The sequence below is a fragment of the Haliaeetus albicilla genome, chromosome 18, assembly GCF_947461875.1.
Source record: "Haliaeetus albicilla chromosome 18, bHalAlb1.1, whole genome shotgun sequence".
Taxonomy (NCBI): domain Eukaryota; kingdom Metazoa; phylum Chordata; class Aves; order Accipitriformes; family Accipitridae; genus Haliaeetus; species Haliaeetus albicilla.
In genome coordinates this window covers 975520-996115 of record NC_091500.1, presented here as the reverse complement: position 1 = coordinate 996115, position 20596 = coordinate 975520, and the positions used below count along the sequence as shown (strand labels likewise).

Here is a 20596-nt window from a genome sequence, read left to right as displayed (position 1 = left end):
GCTGGAAAGCCCCGGCCGAGCTCAGCAGCATCGCGGACCGGCTACGGTTCGGGGTCCGTGTCCCCCCCGAGCTGCTGCCAGAGCCCCCGGCGATGGGTGCCAGAGACCCCGACCCCTCCTCCAGGGCCTGACTCGGCGCAGGGTGGGGGTCCTGGTGTGGGTTAGCGTGGGGGGGGACCCAAGGTTGCTGTCGGAGCAGCAGCGGGGGCCTCCGGGACAAAGCCCGAATGTGTTGGGACACACAAAAAAACTTGCCAGGATCAGCAGGGATGGGAAGGGAGCAGGGATGGGAAAGCGGGGATGAGAAGGAGCAGGGACAGGGAAGGAGCAGGGGTGGGAAGGGAGCAAGGATGGGATGGGGAAGGAGCAGAGACAGGTATGGAGCAGAGGTGAGGACAGAGCTTGAGGCCCCAGATCCTGGCAACGGCGACAGCTCGGCCTGGGACGAATTCTTCCCTCCCCACCACAGAAAGCTGATGAGTCTCCAGGGATGGGAAGGATTCGGGATCATTGAGCTGCTCCTCATGGCCTTGTCCCCCCTCCGAGGGGGACCCGGGGGCTGCTCTTGCAGCCTCAGCGTCAGCTTTATTACCCACAGCGGCACAAAAACACCCTCTCCCGGCTACCGACACCATGGCAGCGGGACGGAAGAGGGAGAAGCACGTCCCTGCTCTGCCATCCCATGCCATGGCGGGATGGGGACAAGCCCCTCGCCCAGCCTTTGCAGGGGGGTGACACCCCCAACCCAGGAGCACCTGAAGGCTGTGGGAGACCCCAGGGGGCACCCGCTCCCCCCGGGCAGGAGATCTTGTGGAGAGGGAACTGGCAAGGGCGATCGGATCCTGCTCGGTGGAGAAGGACATCGGCTCAGCCATAAACACCAGCCAGCAGCGGGGGCTCTTGGAGAGCTGGAAAAGCCGCCCATAGTTCGCAGCCACACAACCCACAGCTGCAGAGGGAAGGGCCGAAACAGCCGCTTTCCTTCCACGGGTTTGCAAAGGTCCTCCCCAAGGAGCCGGGGGTCCCCGGGGTGCTGCAGTCACCAGCCCAAGAGCCAGGTGTACCCCCACCCACGGAGGATCCACGGGAGGAGCGGGCAGATGCCAGCAGCCTCAGACACGCCATCGCACTTAGCAATGCCCTCAAAAAACAACAGCCTAAAGCTTTTCTGTAAAAAAAAAAGACAGAAAAGAGCAGCTCTAGCCCCAGCCAAACAACTTCTTCCAAATAAGAGACCAGTTTGCGCTTTCCAGGCTTTATCCTTGTGTCCAAGCCGTCACAGCTGCCCTAAGAGCAACTATAGCCTGGGTGCAAAGCTTTTCTTTGGCCCAAAGGCTTGGGGGGGGCTTGTCCCAGCCCCGGCACCCACCTTCTCCGAGGGGCAGCCACAAGGGGGGCCGGTGCTCAGCCTGCTCCCTGCCGGCACGCAGGGCCCCAGCCGAGGCTTGGCGAAAGGGAATTTAATGGGGCCGAGGAAGTAACCAATGCAAGTTTATAAAAGCTTTTATTTGCTCTTGGTATGACCAAGAATGGGACAGTGATCTTTTATACAATTTGATACAGTAAGTGGTACAAAAGAATGTGTTTTAAATAAAAAGCCAGAGTGGAGTAGCAAAAATATTAAAAGATTAAGTAAAAAATCGTAGGCATGGGAATTAATCCTAGACCTTAAGTTGATGCTGTTTTTTCACCATCCGAGTCCGAGAGCACAAAGCGCCGCGTTTACCCCTGCCCCGCACCGCCGCGGCACCGGCAGCTCCCCCGGGCAGCGCCGAAGCACTTAACAGAAAGCAGTTAACCCAGTTGTAGGATAGATTCAACCTCGGGTTTTAGTTTAGCACGACCAATTTAATCAAGTTACATTTTTTGCCGTGACAAAAAGGTAGCGCCGAGTCTTCCTCCGCTGGCCGGGTCAGCTAAAGCCCCCCCTTCTGCGGTGGCACCGCCGGCACTGGGGCAGCTGGCGCGGGAAAAGCTGCTTTTGCATCCTTTTCTAGGCTGGCCTTAGGCTTTATTCCACACACAGGGCTGGGGAGGGGGGTGTCTTCCAAGTAGAGGTTTCACAAGCAGTTAGTTTGCTAGCTAGCAGGAAGTTTAGATACCGGCAGAAATAAAGTTACTGCAAATTCCTCCAACATGATTATTATTACTTTTTTTTTTTTCTTTTTTTAAAGCATCTGCATCGACTCTTGTTGCTCACTCCTCCTGGGCTGGGCCTTGCACTCCACAACACAAAACAAAGCCAAGCCACGCAGTTAAAATTAATGTTTTTTATATAAACAGAAGTAGACCGTCTAGAAATATTTCAGTTTATTAGCTCGGTAAGGAGAATAGGAAACGGAGGTGGTAGCTAGTAGTACCAGCGAGTGGCCTGTTCTCTACCTGTTGGCTTGCAACAAACACAGCGTCTACAAAGGATCCCGAGGGATTTACACAGAGGGAGCCAAGCCCCTGGAAGCAAATAAAAAGCTCACGTTTAAAACAAGGATTATACAAAAAAAACCAAAAACCCTTGATGTATATTTCTCCATTTTTCCCTTTTTGATAATGTTAGAAAGTGCAGATTTAACCAAAAGGTAGCCGTACTCTATTTACAACGCTGACCGGCAGGCGCGGGATGTGAGAAACACAGCGGTGCCGATTTATCCGCCAGTCCCAGGGTCCTGCCCGACCCCAACAGCCACTCGACTGGGAAGGGTTAACACACACGGAGACAAAATGCCAAAATACAGTGGAAAAGGGAGACACCTTGGTCAAGTTACTACACGGGAAGCCGTTCGAAACTAGAAGTTCAATGTTAAAACACCATCACTTCATTAAAATTAAATCAGCATTATTTACTACTTTCATTATTTACCAAAGGCAGTCCAAAACTCAAGCGGACAAGAGCAAGGCACAAGCTTGTCCAACTTTAAAGGAGAACGTGAGGCTTGGGGGCGGGGGGGAGAAGCATCTATTTAAAATATCTTTTTGTCCTTGGCTGGAGCAGCTCCCCTACGTGGTTATTTTAAATGCAAGGCAAGTGAACGTACAAACACTCCTGCAGACTGAACGCCCAGTTCGGCAGGAGCAGTCGACAGCGTCAGACTGGCAGTCCTTAACCCCCTTCCTTTCAGAAATGACTAAGCCATGCCATCGGTGACACCGGAGCCTGGCCGAGGCAACGCAGAAGGCGAGCTGGAAAAGCAAGTTAATCCCAGGGGGAGCTGAGCAGCCCTGCTGGGATCACCCACCACGTTCCCACAGCGCAGGACTGGGAGCAAGACTGACCCAAGTACCAATGACTCAGCTTTTAACACTGGAAAATGGAAAGTTTTCAGGGAGGTAATAAATTAAACTGCCAACTTTTTTTTTTCTCCTTTCTTTTTTTTTTTTTTTTTTATCTAGTTTCACTCAGCCTTTTGCTAGGCTACTGAACAACTTGTTGGAGCGGCTAACAGTAAGAGAGAACTTAAAAGTTAATGTTAACTGCTGTCAGTTTGGGAATTGCATGTTATATTCATACACATAAAGTAGACAACCACATCACCCTCCATAGAAAAACTAGTGCATGCAAATAACTCTTCCATATCATAAAACCCAACGGCTATGCAGGAGGAGAGAGAAGATATACTAGTGAACTGACATTGGCTAGAGGGAAATTAGTAGGTATCTTCAACATTTTTACCTTGAAAGCTAAATCAGTGCTTTGTATTAAATTTTTGGCAAACATACCACGTTGCCATCCTTTTAATTAACACATCACACCATGAAGAAATGCAAATAAAAGCAGCATGCAGGCAAAAGGAAAGAGCCGCAAGTGAGGAAAAAAAAAATGGCAGCAGGAACAGTTCTGAATGGCTAGATCACCAAAAAGGAGACACAGCAGATTAAATGTAGTTATTTTTTTTTGCACCACCCTTTGTCCTCGATGCATTACACCAACAGTTACAGAAAGCAATCACAAAAGAGTTCAGTATTTTAAAATGGTCAAGTATGGATGGTACATCTCCTGCACATGCTTCCACCAGAAGAAAAGAAAAGAAAAAGAAAACAAAAGTTCCTTTCCACATAAGGCACAGGACAAAATAAACCCCATTCACAGACTCAAGGCGAAAATGAGTGTTTTCCTGGCTCTTTTGCTGATGCATCTAGAGAATATGGTGACTCAAGCACATTATCCATGACAGAAAATTCCACTGTTGTACAAAATAAATTGTTAATTCTAACTTTTATTCTTATACAATTTGCAGAATAGAGTTGAATATGATTGCTATATGTTTTAATGTCAGGAGGAACGGGACTATAATACAACCAAAACGTAGTGGTAAGTTGAGCAGGTACATTAAAAAATGAAGTCACGGAAATGATTTTCCTATACATGTTGTTGAGAAAATTATAGTATGCAAGCTGTCCTAAACAGAAAAACAAAGGGAGACAGGAGCTTGTTAAGATGAGGAACAAAATTGGTTTAAGGTTAAAAACGGGCAGAGTGGTTTGTTTTGCAGCGAGAAAAAAGGGGCGGTGGATGGCGATTGGTGATATAGGAGAATGTTCAGCAACACTTGCTCTTCCAGCCTGTCACCCCACCTCCACTGCTGATATCTACATTTTCACTGTTGGGCTCTTTTACAGGGGTCTGCAATGAGACAAGTAAAAAGAGTTAGATGACTCTTGAGATATTCTGAAATAAAGTATTCAGAGCTGAAGAGATAGCTGCTTACAAAGAGACTTACATCACCAAATAATATTATCAATAAACTATGGACAAAGAGCTCCACAGAAACATAATGAATCCTCCTCCCCCCTCCAGCAAAAGTATGCAAAACCAATTTAAGGGGATTGGTTTTGTTTGTTTTGTTTTAAATAAACAACAACTGGAAAGCTGGGGGCAAGAAGGGGGGAACAAACAAACAAACAACTTTTGAACATGGACCATCCCAAAGTAAACTAAACCTATTTCTAGATCCCGCTCTTAGAACTGACACTTAGACTTTGGTGGAGTAAGTAAATCACAGTGTGTAACTAACACAAGCTGAAGTTAAATTATGTGAACTAATGACCTTAAAAAACCACACAGTATTTTATGGATAAAGAGGGGTTGTTCAAAAGCATCTGCCTTCCAGTCAACCAGGACACCAGTTTCCGAGGCAGCGGACAAAACAGGCTCGTCTGCGTCACGGGATGTAAACTTGGTTAGACCAAAGCAAAAAATCAAAGTCAAGTGGTTTTGATCAGATGCTAACATCTACTTTCAGCTGTTTAGAAACTAACCTAAGCATTCATGAAAATACTGCAGTTTAGTCTCTATATTCCTTTTCTTTTTGTCACAGCCTTGCAAAAGCAAACCCCCCTGTTCTTTGGATAAATACACTGAGGCCCAAAATAAAAATTTAAAGGTCAAAAGGGTCAGTAAGACTTGCTAGCCTGACCTCCTGTTTACAAAAGGCCAGGGATTTTCATCCCGTTTCTCACATAAAGCTTGTCAAAAACTGATTAAGAAACAACTCAGAACTACAACAGCAAACCAGACATTGTTGAGCAGATGTGTATTTAAAAGGGTTGTGAAAAGATTCAACATTGACATTGCACTCAATTTCTAACCAATTAACTCAGATGACATTATCAATAGCATGCATGCAGGAGAGCGGTGGAAGACATTGATGAAGGCAGTCTCAATACAGGGCAGCCCCTACCACTAAGCTGGAGCACAGAAAAAACACACAGGGTCATTCGTTTAGGGGCAAAAGCACATATGCTAGAGTTGGCTGACCCACATCTCTTGAGCTCCACAGAGCTTCAGCACTGGAGAGGCACGACCTGATCGTAAGCAGGAACGTGGTAGCACAGGGGTTTTACTGTGTAAATCAAGCCCTTGGCTATGGGAGTACATCATCTAACTGGAACCAGCCCTGGAGCCACCCATGTATCCAGCCCAGCTCAATCCTGCAACACAACAGTGGCAGCTCTTGGAAGCCGATGCATTTTCTACTCATAAAAGATATCGGGGATACAAGGACAGCAGTACCCTGTAGCTCTGGGCGTACAAAGATCTGGGTACAGGCCACAGACAAGACAACCACCTTTATGGTACACTGTACATTTCAGGAAGGGGAACCAACCACCAGGATGAACTGGTGATCCACATTCTTCTCTCGGTTGCAATACAACCGTCCAATAAAGCCTCCAATGAAATGCAGAGGCCAAGAGGGCTAATCATTGGAAACAAGGTAGGAAGTGACAGAGCTCGTTCATCTGGTCTATCAACCACATCTAAACTCTTCCCAACAGGCACTCAAGAGTTTTTAGACAGTGTTGCATATTGATGGAGATGGTGGCAGGGAGAGGACAATTCTCTTCTACACCAACCAAAGTGTTTTAATTCCAAGCACACATACAACATAACCATGAGTTTACAGGCCAAACAACTACAAGCTTACGTTCCTTCACTCTCTGATGTATACTACTCACTCCACATGGTACCTCTACAATAATGAAACATCAAACAAACTTTAGAAGCTTTAGATGTACAATACTCCTCCTTCAGGGACTGGTTTGTCTTAGCATGCCAAAGTCAAAAGCTGCAACAATTCAGGTAAACATCAAAAGCAATAGGAGCTGAAATTTTAGGGGCTTTTTTTCCAACTAATCTTGGAATTACCTACCTTTCGAAGAATGTCTTCTGCTAATGTGAGGAATGCCTTCTCAATGTTTATATTTGCTTTTGCACTAGTTTCGAAAAACCTAATACCATGCTCCCTAGCAATCTAAACCAAAAAAGAAAGAAGATGATTAGCATTACTGCGGAGTTATTCAATTGGTGCTGCTCTAACTTCAGGACTAGCAGCATTTATAAGCATTGAATATATTTTCAGCTGTAGCAGGCATCAGAAGTACTAGCTAGGCAAAGTGTCACAAAAGAAGATTCGGAACTTAATGGTTCAGAAACAGCAATTAAAGTGTATTAAATCACAAGTCCATGTCTGAACATAAGACAACAGATACCATACAAGCCTGTCACATGGTAAGTAACTTAACTAAAAATTTTCAGGCATCCTTTGTTATCAAAGAAAGCAGAAAGTGCAGCTGAACTCATTCCATTCATGGCAGTTGTTTGCAGTGTGGCTTCTGAGAAAACATTCCCTAGACTTACAAACCATTAGCAAATCCAGCTACCTTGTTCGTTCCCTGGCACATCCTGTTGTGGCATCTCAACCACCTGGAGATGGAGGGAAGTCTTCGCACTGATTTGATTACTTTGATAAGCAAGTTTTTGTCTGACACTTACCTGTTCACCTTTTGCTTTAGGGACAACTCTTTTATCTTCCATGTCACACTTGTTTCCTAACAGCATCCTCTCCACATCTTCATTGGCATGCTAAAATGAGACAAGAGACAGGTTTACACGTCTCCCCAACAAGCAGTAAACATCTACTTCACTTTTGTACTTCCAGGCTGTTTGAAGTCCAGGCAAACATCTACAGGTCTTGGTGTCCTGCACTTTCCCAAGTTGTAACAAAGACTGCTAGAAATCATTCTTCAGACAGTGCCTTTAGATTAAGTTGTTTATATAACATGGAAGTGGAATGAGACAACAGCTACAGGTTTAACAGCTCTATCACCATCCCAATGCCTGTTATTTTCCCCCTTCCTTTTTATTTCTGAAGTTTTAAGTGTGAAGTCTTCCTTTCTGAAAAGGACTAAGTGCTGTTCTGCCACCCAGATCCTTCTAGTTAATGATGCTTGCCTACCAAATCTTTGTTAGTTTGCATTCAGTGACGTGGGAAAAGAATCAGCTTCCTGCCTGGCACTTAGAGGTGTCAGGTTTTATGTGTACTAGACAAGCACATTACAGAAGTGATCCTACAGAACATCACAGGACAAGAAGCACCCATGTCTACAGGTGCCAACAATCAAGCTTCATGCACTGGAGCGGCTCCAGCTGACACTACTACTTTTTTGGTGTTTAAAGGGTTCTTCGCATAGTTTTATTGTAGACAGGTAAGTCTCCTTAACAATTGCAACTATGCTTTCAACAACCACAAAGCCAAATAACCAAGTTAGTAAAAAACGCTTTTGCTTGGTAACTCCTCTAAAAAAAAAAATTACAAGTTAACTAACAAAAGGAAATTACAGCTCTCCAGCATCATGCTGTTCCTCTGATGTCGCAATCATCAGAACAAGACTGCATGTCAGCTTTGTGCCTTAGCTCTATCTGTGAAGTACTTCACACAGAAGTTGACAAACTCATGCAGTGAAACAGAATGCAGACTGTATACCAAGCACCCATAAACCAGGACACTGCAAAGGGAAAATGGAAGCAAGCACCACACCAATGCTCAGGATCCAAAGAAAAGGAGGACCGCATACACAGGGAATCCCCTTTGTAAGGCAAAAGCGAGTGCCAATGCTTTCTCAAGGAATGTTGAATGAGCAAAAATACCTTGGCTGTTCAGTTATTGAAGTACTGCCAATATCCATCATAGTAAGGAAAGAACATGCCAAAGACAACCACCAGACTAGCAGAAATGTTCCAGCAGCCACAGCACAAAGCATCACTTAAGTGGATAACGGAAGTACTTTGAAACCTGCCATGAGAAGCTGCTTGGAAAGTCTAATCTGAATTTACTTTCACTCCAACAGCCTTAATACTACTTTACTGTAGCGTTATTAATAGAACTGGAGAGGCAAGAGATCCACGTACCCAGTACTCCTGCTTACAGTAATAACCCGAGGAAAATCACCCACAGTTTTTTTTCCTTCAGGTCACAAGGAGGAAGAGCAACCAGACAGCAAAGATTAAGATACCATGTAGAATAAGACTCCAAAAATCTTAACTTTTCATACACACACACAAAACTGCTTACACAGCAACAGACTTCTTTCAAACACAGCCAGCCCCAACATGGAAAACTGTGCACTTGCGCAACTCAACTAATTCCTACTAGCCCAAAGCAAAAGTGCATGGCATAGTACACCTCTGCAGAATGTGCGAACTTTAAATAATGAAGTATTTAGCAAGAATGAAGGTGTAACATCTCTAGGTTTCCTAGTTATTTCTAAATCAAGCCTTAAGTATGTTGTAGAAGAGCCTCCTTGCACAGAACAGCAATTCAGAACAGCAGCTTGCTTATTAAAAATCCTCCTCCTTGAGAGAATATCCTTGGCAATATTAACTCCTTGTACAACCAAAACACTTAGTTATTCCCTTCACAACTATCATTTGCAATAATCCTGTATGCGAGTGGGTAAAACCTGCCACAGCGAGAAGCCTCAACACTGCATCTAGAACCCCAGAGGATGACTTCACCCATCATTTCTGCAAATGCACTCCGTTAGCGAACTTCTTCCATGATAAAAAAAGCTTCCTAAGGTGTCAAACGTCCCTTATAAAACTGCAGTAACCATGCAGCCTTCACAATGCACCTGAAATCAGATGCAGAGGTCTGTGTGACACAGATTTAAAAACATGAGGTCAGCAAAACCACTTGCTACTCAGACACAATGGTATGAATGAGATCCATTACCCAACTTCCTGGATACTACTGAATTTTTTAAATAAAGCAACTGCAGAATCTAAAGGCCTTGGTTTCAAGTTTACATTCAACTCATTGCTGAGTCTCTTCCTGTGCTGCCTTAACTCCCCCCAACCTCCCTTCTGTACCCACCAAAACACGTACCTTTCCATAAGCAATATAGTTTCCCATTTCTCACACTAGGAAATTAAAGTCCCAATATCACATGTTTGCTCTTTAACAACCTTTCACCAGCTTCAATTAGCAATGCCTGACAGCACCCATCTGCTGACGGTCAGTTCTACAGGGCTGTCTTCATGCTTTCTAGGAAAATAATGAAGCTGGAAAATCCAAACATTTATTCCATTTGGGAATAGCATAACAAAAGCAACAACCAACAGTTGTGCCACTCTAACATCTCAGAACTCCAGGAGAATGAACTCTTGGGGATCCAGGCACTAAAGGTTTCCACATCAGTTTATTCTGCTTCACTTGTCCTTGCTTGAAATCCTCCTAGCCTCCTTGTTTGGTACTCTAACAAGGATACAAATCAGCTATGCAGGTTTTGAGTAGTTTGCCAACATTCAACAACAGCAGTTTGCCATACTACCTGCAACAGCCATGATAAGCTTGCAAATATTTCATCAATTTTGAGGGAGCAAAGGTGATCATATTTAATTATCTTTGAGGATTTACACAGTCATCCTTATAAAATAGGTTAGTACTAGAAGTGACATATTCTACAGCTACTCTACAGCTTATGGCTTAGTGTTGCTCCTCTGCACACCACCTTGTGGTGGCAGCTCCTCCTGAAAACTGCAGTGCCCAGAAGATGTATTCCTTACCTCTAAGTATTCTCCAGCACAAAGTTTGCTCATGTACAAGTTTGACGTTTTAGGACACCAGTAGCCCCTGCGTAGTGCTGTGATCCTTCACGCCATTGCTGAAGGGAGGCTTGAGGCAGGGAACATAGAACATAGGATGGCCAAAAACCAGAACCCAAACCCCTGCGTTAATTTACACCTTCTGCCAGGGTAGAAGCAGAAGCTGCAATCCAGAAGCTGAGTTCTGTGGGACTCATCACATGCTCTATGGGTCACAACAAACAGCTCAATTCCAGAATCTTAGAAACATTACTCACCTCATCTATGTTTCTGAGCCACTTGCTGATGTTTTCAAAGCTCTTGGCATTGGTGATGTCATATACTAGCATGATCCCCATGGCACCTCTGTAATAGGAGGTGGTGATGGTGTGAAATCGTTCCTGCCCGGCTGTATCCCTGCGGAAAACAGACAAGAGTACATATCAGAGGCATACTCTAAAGAAACCAGCATGGTATATCTACCAGACAAGTGTGCATGGCCCAGCACATGCTGTATTGCACTACTACCAAGGGATGTGCAATGTTTTTGAAGAGCGGTAGGACACACTCCAATGTGCATCAGCAGCAGCTTCAAGGAAGCCCCACTCCCTCCCAGGTGTAGCTGAACACTCAGAGAACAAAAAGGGCAAGCCTCAGCAAGCCAGGCTCATGAGGGTACAGAAACATAGGGTTTGAAGCTTCTCTTTTGGATTTTATTTTACAGGCGATTGTTTTTTTTAAAACCACACTTCAGAGTCAACTATGACAGAGACAAAAGACACTGGTCTGCTTAACTGGGCTTACAGGACTAAGGCGTCAAGAAGATGAAGCGATCTGTTGAACAGCAAAGTGGTACGTTGCAGTAGCTCTTCTGGTATACTACCACAATAAGTAAACCCAGTATCAAGTCATTGTAGAAATTCGTTAATTTTAGACTTTGTATTTTTATTGACAACTTGAAACTTGCACCCAAAAGGAGAAACTGTTATTGCCAAGTCTCATATCTCAGGAAGCATCTCAAAGACTTCTGAGCCTCTGTGGAAGCCAGTAGCAGACAGCATGAAAACAGGAGCAAGAAATCTTCTACCAACACTTTGACAGGACTGTGAGCTCCAGCAGTGGGAGCATCTGAATAACCCCAGAAATGTCACTGTCCCAGACACCCTCTCCTGTTACTGACCAGTTTTTCCCAAATGAACATAAAAAACTCTATCTACAATTTTTAAGTTACATACCATAACCACTGACCAGCCTGATTAGACATGGCACAAACCCAGCTGACTCAGTACTCAAGTTTCTGTAGGAAGTTCCCAAAATGTTGTAGGTTGTTTAGCAGTGCCACTGTCAAAGACAGGAGAGTCTGGAACTGCAACCAACTATGACCTGACCCAATTATCCAGTCAACACCACCACGATGCCTGAGAAGATCCCTTTTCATTTCAGCAGCTGCTGAGCAGCCACGAAGACAATCACACAACATTTTCTGGAACTCAGACTTAACACTGAGAGGAATTTTGTTTTCAGATCAGTTTTATAAACCTCTAAGTTGGTCTTACAAATGTATATTCCTGAAATTTTAGATCAAAGTGTATAAAAAAAACCTAGGACATGTACTGTAACATTAAATTGTTGATTTCTATAAGCAATATGCTGAAAATTGATCATGCAAGATTAATGACTATTTATATTCCCATCTCATTCTGAGATCTTTGATGGAATGCATGAGATTTGGTTAAGCAAACCTGCTTGCCACTACATTGAGAATTCGTAGTTAATCACATATTCTACAGTGTCTTTTGGAGGACATAAACCTAACAGATTACGTGTTTACAGACAGTTTTCAGTAACACTATTCACACAAGAAAGACATGGACCTGTTGGAGCGGGTCCAGAGGAGGTCACAAAAATGATCCGAGGGCTGGAACACCTCTGCTATGAGGACAGGCTGAGAGAGTTGGGGTTGTGCAGCCTGGAGAAGAGAAAGCTCCAGGGAGACCTTATTGCGGCCTTTAAGGGGGCTTATAAGATGGGGACAGACTTTTTAGTAGGTCCTGTAGTGACAGGACAAGGGGTGATGGTTTTAAACTAAAAGAGAGTAGATTCAGGCTAGATATAAGGAAGAGATTCTGTACTGTGAGGGTGGTGAGGCACTGGCCCAGGTTGCCCAGAGAGGTGGTCGATGCTCCATCCCTGGAACCATTCAAGGTCAGGTTGGACGGGGCGCTGAGCAACCTGATCTGGTTGAAGATGTCCCTGCTTATGGCAGGGGAGTTGGACTAGTTGGACCTTTAATGGTCCCTTTCAACCCAAACCATTCTATGATTTGATGATTCTATGACAAGGTAGAATCAAAGGTGTCTCCAAATTTAAACCGGTCTAAATTGAGATTACACATTCCCTAACCGCCTTCAGAAAGATACAGTGTTCCCCCCCAACCCACAGATCCACATTTCCTTGCTCATAAATGAGTAACCTCAGAAAAGATGATGGACTGCAGTTGAACTAGTTCAACTCATTTCCCTCTCAACTGTTCCTGAGGTCACAGTAAATGCCTTGGCAGAACATGGACACCGCCAGGCACAGAGTCCTGTGAAAACTCACCTCTCCCCACCGCCCCACCACCTACAGTTGAACCAACAAACGCTGACTGTAATTGCCAGATCAATTTGTTTAAGCACACGTCAGATTTCTGGCCAAGTATCAGTTGGCCAATGGGAAGTAAATGAAAAGCCTTGAAATCTGAAAATGGCATGGAGGAAAAGCTTCTGAGATGCAGGGGAAATGCTCTACAAAGTTTCTTCTCAGAGTCTTATCAGCTCTGTTTGGCTCAGACCCCAGGATCACAGTTTCGAGGCTGATTGCTCCTGAGATTTTATCTTCTCCTAGGAGATGACAAACACCAAGAAGAGGGCAAAGAGCAGGGGAGGAGGAACAGGGGCAGGTCCTAAATCCGAGCACCACTTTGTTCAGAGATGTTCTGACAGGCCATGCTGCACAGAGGTCTGGCTCACTGGCAGTAGCCCCGAGAGGCCATCTAGTCCATTCCCTGGCTCTACAAAATGTTGAGGGATACCCACATTATTCCTGAAAGATGCCTGATCTTCTGCTGGAGACTTCTGACGATTGCTGGCTTGAATCCCCCTCTCTCATCTCCTTTCTGTCCCATTTGGAAGTGTCTCCTGATGGCACACTTGGGTCTTCCTTAGTGCAAATTAAGGCCGTCAAGCCTTGTTTTACCTTTCATAGGTAACTAGAGGAGTTAATTTCCCTTCTTTCTACAACTAATTTTGTATACTCAAACACAGCTCTTGCACCTTCTCTGAATTTTCTCAAGCCACCTCAAGTTCTTTAGACCTTACTCACTGGCCAAACGTCTAAGATACACAGCCTCACCTGTTGCTCTCTCTGGACTCCCTCCAATTCACCCATGTCTAAGCAAAAACCAGGACAATACTCCAACTTACCAGCCTCATACAGGAATATTTGCTAGAAGACTTGGGCATGCCTGTTTATGCATCCCGCTCCCTTTCCTCATTATTAAGCAGATTTTTCTGACATTTGAGTAATTGATTATACATACTGAACTTGCTAACTTTGCATTTGCCTCTACTGAATTTCACAAGACTGTTTTCAATGACATTTCTCCAATCGGTCAAAAGCAATCTGAATTATAATCCAGCCCTCTACACAATTTATACTTTGCAACTTCATCTTTTCCTGCTTAGCTTAAATACAATAATCATACTCTCTATTCCCTTATCCCAACTGTTAAAGAAAACATTGCCTATCATGAAACTCAAGACAGACTCCTGCAAAATATCTCAACAGAACTCTTAACTCACACATAGTTTATTTTCCCTCACCATGAGTTTTGTATCTACTTGATAGCATCTTCACCTAAGTCACTTCCCCCTAACTTGCTCATATCACGCAGGACAGTGTCAGAAAAGCCTTACCAAAAACATCAAGACATACAGCATCTGCTGTTCTTCCCCTCTTGACAATGCCAGTAGCCATCACAGTAAGAATTCAGACTGATTTTACAAAACTTGGCATTGGCAGCACTTAGTTGTTACTCATTGCTTGTCACGTCCTATGCGCCTACAACTAACTTGCTTAGTTAACTCCTCCAGTGTTTTTTCTGGCAACTGAAGCTAAACTAATGGATGAAAAGAAAGCTGGAGAGGGAAAAAGCAAAGAACCTGGAGTGTTCCCCCCCTGCCTTTTTTTTTTTTTTTAATAAGTACTATATTTGCCCTTTCCCCTTCTTAATGGATTCTCCATTCATTATTCAGAGATAACTCTTAATGGACATGAGATTAGAGAACTGACTGAAGCAAACAGAGGAAATGAGTTATGGTTTTCAAACTGCCTACGACTGATGAATCCACCCTGAGCAAATGGCACAAGACAGTCGGAGACCGCATGTCTTGTTTACTGCCCCGGCTTTCCATTCTTTTGTTCAAACCTCTAGTATGTAAGAATATGCTTCAAAGCTATGGGTGTGCAATAAATCCTTCATGTAGGCAAAAACATTTGTGGAAGCTAGCTAGCTCTCCAAGCTAAAATACATGTAGACAAGGACTATTAAGATAGCCAAGGAAAATGCAGCCCTACTGCACAGGAGGAAACTGAGAGAACTTGGTTTGTTTAGCTGCAAAATGAAGACAAAGAAGGTTGTCCTGTGGGACTAGGGAAAGGAGAAGCACAAGGAAAGTGAAGAATCTATTTAAGTTATTCTCATGCCAACATTAAAGTATGCATAAGCTATATCATATTAGAGGTTTAACCAACAGAGAAAGGAATTTCTGGGACAGCTTTCCGGTTGACCTAGCAGAGACTAAAGAAACCTTAAAATGTACTATGATTTGTTTATGAAAGATTTACACAGCTGCAACAAGGGATTATATCTGATGATATGTGAAGATCCTTCCAGTCACCATAGCTCAAAATAAAAGTCTTCAACATTTTAAACCAAATAATTCCTAGCAAAATAATCCTAAGAATTTTATTACTGTCCTCCTGTTTCTTCTTATAATAGTTTTAAAACTACGCAGCAGAATACTGAATTGAAGAAACTGTACTGCTGACATCAGGCACACTCTGGAAGCTTTAGTGATTGGGTCGAACACTTTCCTTCATAAAAGAACATCTGTAAGATACTTTGTGACTGGGAAATTTCAGCTTTTCTGAAAAATATTCAGCCAGGGAAAAAAAAAGTCTGTAAGTGAAGTATCTGATTGTTTTATAGGAAGTCAGACTGACATGCCAAAACAGTCTCTTCCACCTTGAGCTACGCACATGGTGAATAGTCTCAAAAGCTCTCAGCAGCAAGGGTTAACTTTTAGATGTTCCTAGGGTAACTGCAAACAGTTAACTGTTTTTCAGTTTACTGCAGAAGCAATTTTATCATCATACTGCTTCCATACTAACACAACACTATCAAATGTGATAGTTTCACACGCCACTGAACAGAAACAGATCAGTTGTCTTACCCAGCTCTGGAAGCTCTTCAGGATCTAGCCTTTTAGATCTCAACTTTCTGGTTTAATGATGCAAGTCACCATCTTGCAACAAGCCTGCACAGAGACTCCTGGGGCAGCAGTTCTGCAAACAAGCCTGTTCCAGGAGCACAAGAATCCAGCACTTTGCTAACTTGTACCTACTGTCTTTCACCTCCATCTATCAGAGTTCCTTGTTCTGGCTTGACAAGACACACTGCCCACTGACAGGCTGACAGGAAAGCAATCTGTGTGAAAACTGATAAATGGAAAATTCACAAGTGAGGAATCAACAACTGTTAGTCCCCACAAACCCCTGCAAAACTAACTCTTCATACAGCTCTACCCATATATTTTAGTTACTCCTTAACATCAGTTTAAGCCCAGTTTAAGCCTGTTTAAGACTAGAACTTTATACACCATGTGGCTGCTTAAAGAAACTTGGGATTACTTACTACTCTGACTTGGAAATGCTAATACGGACCTCTTGAAAAGGCTTATCACTCATCACTTCTCACATAACCCCTACCTGTTTATAATCCCTAAAAACCTATTCCTAAATACTGCAGTTATTTCTTGAACAGCTTTCTGCTCTACCCCATCCCTTCAGCATTCCACAGTCAGCATGAGGGTATTTGGGGTTCCCCTTTCTCTATTTCATTTCCATTACACTGAACTAGAGCTTCTCCCAGAGTCTCCCACTCCTGCTGATGGATTTCCAGCAACTTTGATTTCCACTGTCCTTGAGCTTAAAGTCCTTCCTTCTCTTCTGTGTCTACTACCACTATGTATTTTTTACATTACAGTAATATTTCCTTTCAGCTTCCGCTTCACCAGGATGAAAACCCCAGATCTGACTTCTGTGCATTCTCAGAAGCACATAAGAGCCATACCTGGTCAGGCCAGAGGTTTTCCAGCTTCCACTTCTGTGTAGTTCAAGGGCTTCTGGAGCCAAAGATCACATCCATCTATTTAACAGTCCAAACCAGACTGTTCCTTCATGAAATACCTTGCAAACCCACGTACTTCTGCAGCTAACACAATAACTTGTGATGAGGAGTTTCAGAGCTTAACTTAATTTCCTTGTGTTTTGCACATGCCACCTTCTAGTCTTACACTAGAACTAATGTTCTGGTATTAGAAAAGGCAAAGAGTTATATCAATCTCTACCTACCTTTTCAAGTATACTCATGATTTCAAAAATGTGCTCTGGTTGCTTGTCTGACATCCTGAAGAATCTTAATCTTTCTAGTTGTTCTTCCTAAAATAGCTATTACATCCTTCTGATCATCCTACTTACCCCTTTCTTTCTAGGCCATGCTAATCAAAATTGTATATTATGTTAGACTGTGACACTTCCCTGCCCACTGGAAATGACTGCACCCACGGTATCAGAAAAATCACATTTAATTTCTGAATTGCTACATTATGCTAATAAGTTTAGTGAATTACAGGATGCCTAAGCCTTTCGGTTTCCATTTCAAAGCACTTCTATCCAGGTTCCTGGAGTGTATGATATTACACTCTTCATAGCTGAATTTTTAGCTCTACTATTCTATTCCTCTAAAGCATTTCATCACTTCCGCAATAACTCCATCTTTTCCTGGAGCAGTAATCTCTCATTTTGGTTCTTTTATTCTCCCTCCCCTCTCCGTACTATGAGCATTACTGTATTAATATTTTTCAAGACATTCATCAGTGTCAACCCTCCCGGGCCCCACCCTTCATAACTATTTCTACTCCCAAATCTTTACTCTAATTCCTTTCTCCCAAATCCTGTACTAAGCCCACCACTGGTGACTTTCCATATTGCACCGTATCATATACTGTCACATCAGCAATTTTTCTAAAGAGACAAACCAAGATGACGCTTGATTCTTCTATGTGTTTCCACCCAGAATTTGACATACCAGTAGTCCTCTTGATGGATCTGCCCTGAACAAGCTCATTCCTTCAGAAGGCCAGTCCTGAGAGCTGCGTCCCATCCTCCTCCTTGCTTGCAGCCCATGCACCACACCGGGCTTGCTCAGCCTAGCTGAGGCTCCTCCAGAAGCTCCCTGCACACAGACATAGTCCCACTTGCTACCCAGTCCCACCATTCTCCACTTCCTCTTGTCCCAACCTCCCCTCTCCCCATTTCAACATCGTTTTGCAACAGACACATTCACATTTGGAGCAATATGAAAACGCTTTAATCCTAGCTTGATCCTTAGTGAATAGCAACCCCACTTTTTAATAGCTATGAAGTATCAAGTTGCTTATCACCTCTGGCAAGGTTTAACTCAGCTTGACCTTTGTATTCTTGCTTTACTCCTCTATATATATTTCAGAGGTCAAGGCATGACTGAGATACTGCCACATCTGCTCATTTTCCAAACCTGGGGAGAGAGATAGGTAGCTGTCCCACTGTGCATGAAAGGAGCAGAGCTATATTAGGAAGTGCTGGTTTTATCTGTTTTCTGTCAAACTAATTGCCCGTTGAGACCACATCCCCACCCCAAGGCGTAAAAAGGCAGTACCAGCCACAGTAAAACACAGTGGCACTGCTTTGCAGGCAGCCAGAGACCAATTCCTACACCAGGACAACAGCATGAGAAAGATTTAATATGCAAGTGATGGAGGATTATACAAATTGGTGAGAGTAGTAATTTTAAACTGAGGAATGGTTTATTTCTATTGCTTTCTGTATGTGAAGAGAAATACACTTTTCTCCATGTAAATAACAAATGCTACATAATCAAATACTTAATCACTCCCACTGATGTAGAAACCTTATTCTGTAAGTGACAGGTTTGTTCAGCCATCACTTTTGCCCGTGATGGCTCACTGAACACAGCTCCTTCATAAACGTTGAGCAACTCTATGCAAAGAAACTCTGTCATATTTGGGAAATGGCTAACACATACTAAGTTCTTTAAGGTACAAAATTCTGTCACCACCTGTCATTTCAAACACAGCTGCATGTCACTATTCTGGAAAAAAAAAGGTTTCAATCTGGATAAGCACCAAGAACAATAATGATGATGATAATAATAACAGCAACAATGACAAGACAAAACTGTCTTTGCTTCTAACAATGAAAGGGACTGTCAGAAAGCAAGAAAACAGCATTACAAAAGGCTGGACAGAGATATGGTGGCACTTCGGAGAGCTGTGGCTGCACTTACACTTGTGGAATGAGCCAATGTCATTGCACCCTGCATCCTGTCTCTGTAAACGACCAGAAGCAGCTCAAGATGTGCATACAAGAAACAGGGCAGACTGACAGGCAATCTCACAAACGGGACGATAGTTTTCAGATAAGGGGGAAAACCCACAAATGAAATAGCTGTCATTCCTCCTCTAAATTCTGAGCATGGATATGCTCCATAAACACAAGCACACCTACAATGCAATACTAACTGAAAGCACACAAGCGCCACAGGTCTCATCTCTTGTCTTTAACTGAAAGTCTGTTTTCTCTTCACCACTCGTCTTTTGTTATCTTCTGATCAGGTTAATCAAGTATGGAGCTGTGTCCCCATGGAAGTGCTACCTACGACTCAGAAGACATGTTCTGTTGATTCAGCTACATTAGCTGCTTCCTGTGCATTTACTCCAGTTGTAAAAGCATGACCCATACTCTGGACCCAAGAAAAGCTACAAGAACAGCCTCGGGTTTACAAGGGAAATGTTCCACTAAATGCATCCCTTGCTTACTAAACTGCAGCGGGAGTGAAGTGTAATTCTGGAAATATGTTACACAACTCCTAGAAGTACAGGGAGAGTTTAAATACAGGAGGTGGTGGTTAAATATAGATGCATTGCACAAAGTATCTTCACCAAAAGACACTACTGTTCTAGCCACCAAACCACTGCTAGGCAAAACTCCTTGTACAGGATTGGAAACAACAAAGCCTACCTTTTTTTTTATTATTATTTTTATTTTTCCATCAAAGACACACGCCATAGAAGCTTCGTTTTCTGCTTTCCAAGTTCCATTTCAAATGCAGAATTTTAAACTGGCAGGAACAAGAAGCAGATTCAGACAACAACCTCCCAACTTTGCAATGTTTAAAAGTTGTAATTTCATAAAACTCAGCTCACCCAAACCCCTCTTCCATAAGCCACTAAAACCCACAATGCATACAGCTTCATTATGGCTTGCTTCTTCATCTATATACACATTAAGCATCCTCAGTATTCCATATTTTCAGTTTTTACATTTCATGATAATTTTTTCCTAAGTTTAATCTAACACTTCCTTTAAGTCATTCAAATGTTTCTACCTTTCTATCCCACAGTAGTTCACAGCACCTACTCTGTTGGGGTAAAAAAATACAACACAAAATAATTGTTAGAAGTTATGGTTTGACCTGGGTTGAAAATCTGAATGTTAACAGTCTGGTGAACACATACAGCAAGAGCTGCCCAGCAAGTCAATCAGTGAAGCTGCATTACACCTGAATGCCTCTTCAGCTAATGCTCTCAGTTCCCAGCTGATCTATACCCATCCTTCCTCCTTCCATCTAAAACATTGCCCTTATGAACACGGTTACTCTTTGTGGATCCCTGCTGAAGCATTCCAGCACACCGAGTTACTTCATCACCTAAGTGCTTCCTTATCAACAGGCTACGCAGTTCATACAATTAAATCAACTTCATCAAGTCTTTCCCTTGCAGGGCACAAAGCAAAATAACTAAGTTGGCCAACTTCTGCTTGCAGGACTGGGATACAAGAAACAACTGAGACACAAAG

The 20596-nt window shown here is 43.3% G+C and overlaps 1 protein-coding gene across 1 annotated transcript in view; it reads right to left on the bottom strand.

The window, feature by feature from the left end:
* Window positions 1-1485: 1485 nt before the first annotated feature.
* The window catches only part of RAB10 (RAB10, member RAS oncogene family), a 47046-nt gene continuing 27935 nt past the window's right edge, over window positions 1486-20596 (bottom strand). Inside the window, exons 3-6 of the mRNA XM_069805399.1 lie at window positions 10636-10774; window positions 7268-7357; window positions 6645-6746; window positions 1486-4618 (exon numbers count right to left, since the gene is read on the bottom strand). Coding sequence (XP_069661500.1) covers window positions 4535-4618; window positions 6645-6746; window positions 7268-7357; window positions 10636-10774 — 415 coding nt within the window. The 3' untranslated portion in view covers window positions 1486-4534. The remainder of the gene's footprint in view (window positions 4619-6644; window positions 6747-7267; window positions 7358-10635; window positions 10775-20596) is intronic.